This window comes from Lathyrus oleraceus, chromosome 6, assembly GCF_024323335.1.
Source record: "Lathyrus oleraceus cultivar Zhongwan6 chromosome 6, CAAS_Psat_ZW6_1.0, whole genome shotgun sequence".
Lineage (NCBI taxonomy): Eukaryota > Viridiplantae > Streptophyta > Magnoliopsida > Fabales > Fabaceae > Lathyrus > Lathyrus oleraceus.
Genome location: NC_066584.1, coordinates 215,829,993 through 215,833,297, shown reverse-complemented (window position 1 = coordinate 215,833,297; position 3,305 = coordinate 215,829,993). Strand labels below are relative to the sequence as shown.

General features: G+C 43.9%; 1 protein-coding gene across 1 annotated transcript; it reads right to left on the bottom strand.

Moving 5' to 3' along the window:
* Positions 1-616: 616 nt before the first annotated feature.
* On the bottom strand, positions 617-2,622 carry LOC127094840 (uncharacterized). The gene is made up of 4 exons (XM_051033612.1): positions 2,088-2,622; positions 1,732-1,991; positions 1,439-1,618; positions 617-1,357 (listed from the first exon to the last, which is right to left on the bottom strand). Exons 1-4 carry the CDS (start codon positions 2,620-2,622, stop codon positions 617-619), a joined length of 1,716 nt encoding a protein of 571 aa, XP_050889569.1.
* Positions 2,623-3,305: the final 683 nt, after the last annotated feature.

The window sequence follows — 3,305 nt, the reverse complement described above, 5'->3', positions numbered from 1 at the left end:
AAGGAAAATAACTGAAAGAAAAGGAACACAAGTTTTGCATGCAAAAAGTACTTTTTATTTATTCACATAATACTTTTAAACATGGAGGACCTTACAAGCTATCCTCTCGTCTCAGGAGAGGGCGAGGGATGGACAAAACAAAATGCATTATGTTTTTCTCGAGTACATCATGGGAATCACGATGGTCGTCCATCTGGGAAGCTTGAATCCTGGAGGACATCTGTGAACAAAGTTGGGTGTCCCTGGCTTGCTACCACTTGACTCTCCAATAATTGCCACTGTATGCTCATTTTGATAGCCGGTCCTACTGAATTTGACCAGGTTAAATTGCTTTTTCTTCGGGCTCACCTTGCATGCTGTTGGGTGATAAGAGATACCAAACATGTCACGCTTCTCTGCCACATTGACGACCTTACCCCAACCGGGAAGTAGGCCTTTCTCCAATGTCTGCTTGGCACTCTTTGCTGAGGATAGGATGGTAGCGGATGATTGGTTGCTATTGGCAGTAGCGGAACTGACTTCTTCAAACTCTAAACAGTTGAGTGGAACCTCGATGATCCCTTCATCTGTTTCAACATATCTGAAGGAGGAGAGTTCACTGACCAACAAATCTTATTCACCACACACAATTACCAGTTTGTCCTCTATCAAGTATTTCAGCCTCTGGTGCAATGTATAATTGACTTCCCCAACGGCATGAATCCACGGTCTGCCCAACAAACAACTGTAAGCTGGGTTGATGTCCGACTTGGAAAGTGATGTTGAACTGGTGGGGTCCAACACAGATAGGCAAATCAACCTTCCAAATTACCTGCCTTCGGGAACCATCGAAAGCATGAATGATTAATGCGATGGTCCTCATATCGGTCCCTTTAAACTGTAATTGGCTCAACGTAGATTTTGGTAGTACATTAAGCGAAGAACCAGTATCAACGAGGACTCGAGATAAGAGAGAGTCGGTACATGTGACCAAAATGTGTAGTTCTTTGTTGTGGCCGTTTCCCTCAAAAGGTACCTCTGCTTCATTAAATCCCAGATACCTACTGGCGGTGATATTGGAAACCACATCGTCAAATTGGTCGACCGTGATATCTTGCATCACATGAGAGACATTTAGAACTTTCAGCAATGCTTTGTGATGAGCCTCAGAACTCAACCGCGAAGACAAAATTGATATTTTTGAGGGAGTCTGATTCAACTGGTCAACAATCTTGAAATCACTTTTCTTGATCAATTTGAGGAATTCTTGGCTTTCCTCAAAAGTGATACTCTTCTTGTAATCTTCAACTTGTTCTTTCTCAACCATTGGCGCTTTACCCTTAGACGTTTCAGATTTTGTAGCTTTATTTTCAATAACCTTCGTCAACACCAGAGCAGTCGTCACGTTCGGAGTGGCAGGTACAGTTTCCCCTGCCTACGGAGTCGGAGTCGGAATGACCTTCTCCTTAGGCGGGATAACTGTGGGTGCCGGAGACACCCTAGGAGTGTATTTAGAAGCAAATACATGGCCACTTCGAGTCATGCCTCCCGTTCCAGCAATGTTGACGATTTCTGTGTCAGGAATGCGAATTTCGTTTCCTCCCAAATACGTTGTAGTCTCATAATTCCATGGTACTGCCTTGGTATTCGATACGGGAACAAAGTGGGGACATGGAAATGAATCGGTTGAATCCTCTTGGGGGGATCTTCAACCTTATTTTTTCTGTACACAGTTGTAATTGGTTCAATTACTTCCACCTCTTCTACTGCTTGAGACTTGGAGAACTGTATTAACCCTTGATCCATCAGTTCTTGCACACAACCCTTCAGGTGGTCGCTATTATCCAAATCAAACTCGCATACTGCACAATCATCATGTACACCTTCTAGAAACCCAAACTGTTCAAGCCTCTGTAACACAACGGACATCAGAGGCTTCACTTCTTTGGTCCTTCGTATAGATTTGGTGGTCTCCTCTTCGATCACAGCATTGACTGCTGCGCCACTATGGTCTGGCAAGGGATTAGTCTTTACATTAGGTTTTTCTTCGGAGAAAGTCAAAATCTCTTGATCAATTAACTCTTGGATCCTCTTTTTAAGAGCCTAACAGTCCTTGGTGGAATGTCCTATATACCCTGCATGGAAAGCGCATGTGGCATTAGGATTGTGACTATGATTATAGGGAGGAGAGGCTGCGGGAAGTTCTATTGGTACAATAGCCCCCACATGAATCAGATATGGCACTAATTCTGCATATGGCACCGAGATCTTATCAAACTGGGAACAATTACCATAATTGCCTTTGTTATTTTGACCTCGATTTTGTCCTCTGTTATCACGATTATATTGTTGGTTCGGATTTTTCTGAGCGGGTGTTGGTTGTTGATTGCCTTTCTGCGGTTGGTACTGGAATGGCGGTTGCTGATATTGAGCTGCGGCGACGTACAAATATGGATAATACGACATAGGGGCCATCAGAAATTGATATCGGGGGCAAGCCTTCGCCATCAAAATGTTTGCTTCCCCCTCCTTCTTTTTAGCGAAGCCCCCATGCGGCCTTTTGTTGGTTGTCTGCGCTGCGGTCGTGTATGTGATTTTCCCTGATTTCAGTCCGCTCTCAACACGTTCCCCAATGGTTACCATATCAGTAAAATTTGTTGACGAACTATCGATCATCTTCTCAAAATACAACCCTTGCAGTGTATCCATAAATATATCCACTAATTCGTTGTCAGATAATGCTGGCGGACTCTAGCCGCCATTTCGCGCCAATGCTGAGCATATTCCTTGAAGGTTTCATTAGATCTTTGAGACTGATTCTGTAGTTGAAGCCTTGTTGGAGCCATGTCAAGGTTGTACTTGTATTGTTTCAAGAATGCCTCAGAGAGATCCCTCCATGAACGGATCTTTGAGCGTTCTAAAACTATGTACCAATCCAAGGAATCCCCAGACAGGCCATCTTGGAAGCAATGGATTAGGAGGTTGTCATTATCGATGTATGAGGTCATTTTCCAACAGTACATGGTGATGTGAGCAAAGCTTTCAAGACATTCCCTAGACTGGCTTCCAGACTTTCCTCTAGATTTCATGAAGAGGACATGAGAACCTTCTGAGAAGGCAAAGCAGGCGAAGAGAGAAAAGTTAGGAGAATCTTCTGGATCAAGACCTCCAGTACCTCTGGTTAGATCCCCTGGTAAGTCTATACCTCTCCCTCCTTCTGTAACAGTTAAACCAATTGCTTCCTCAATCCCTCAACCCTCACCCATATACACTAACTCTGAAACTCCTCCCTCAACCTCCAGACCTTTTAACCAACCCTCTCAAAA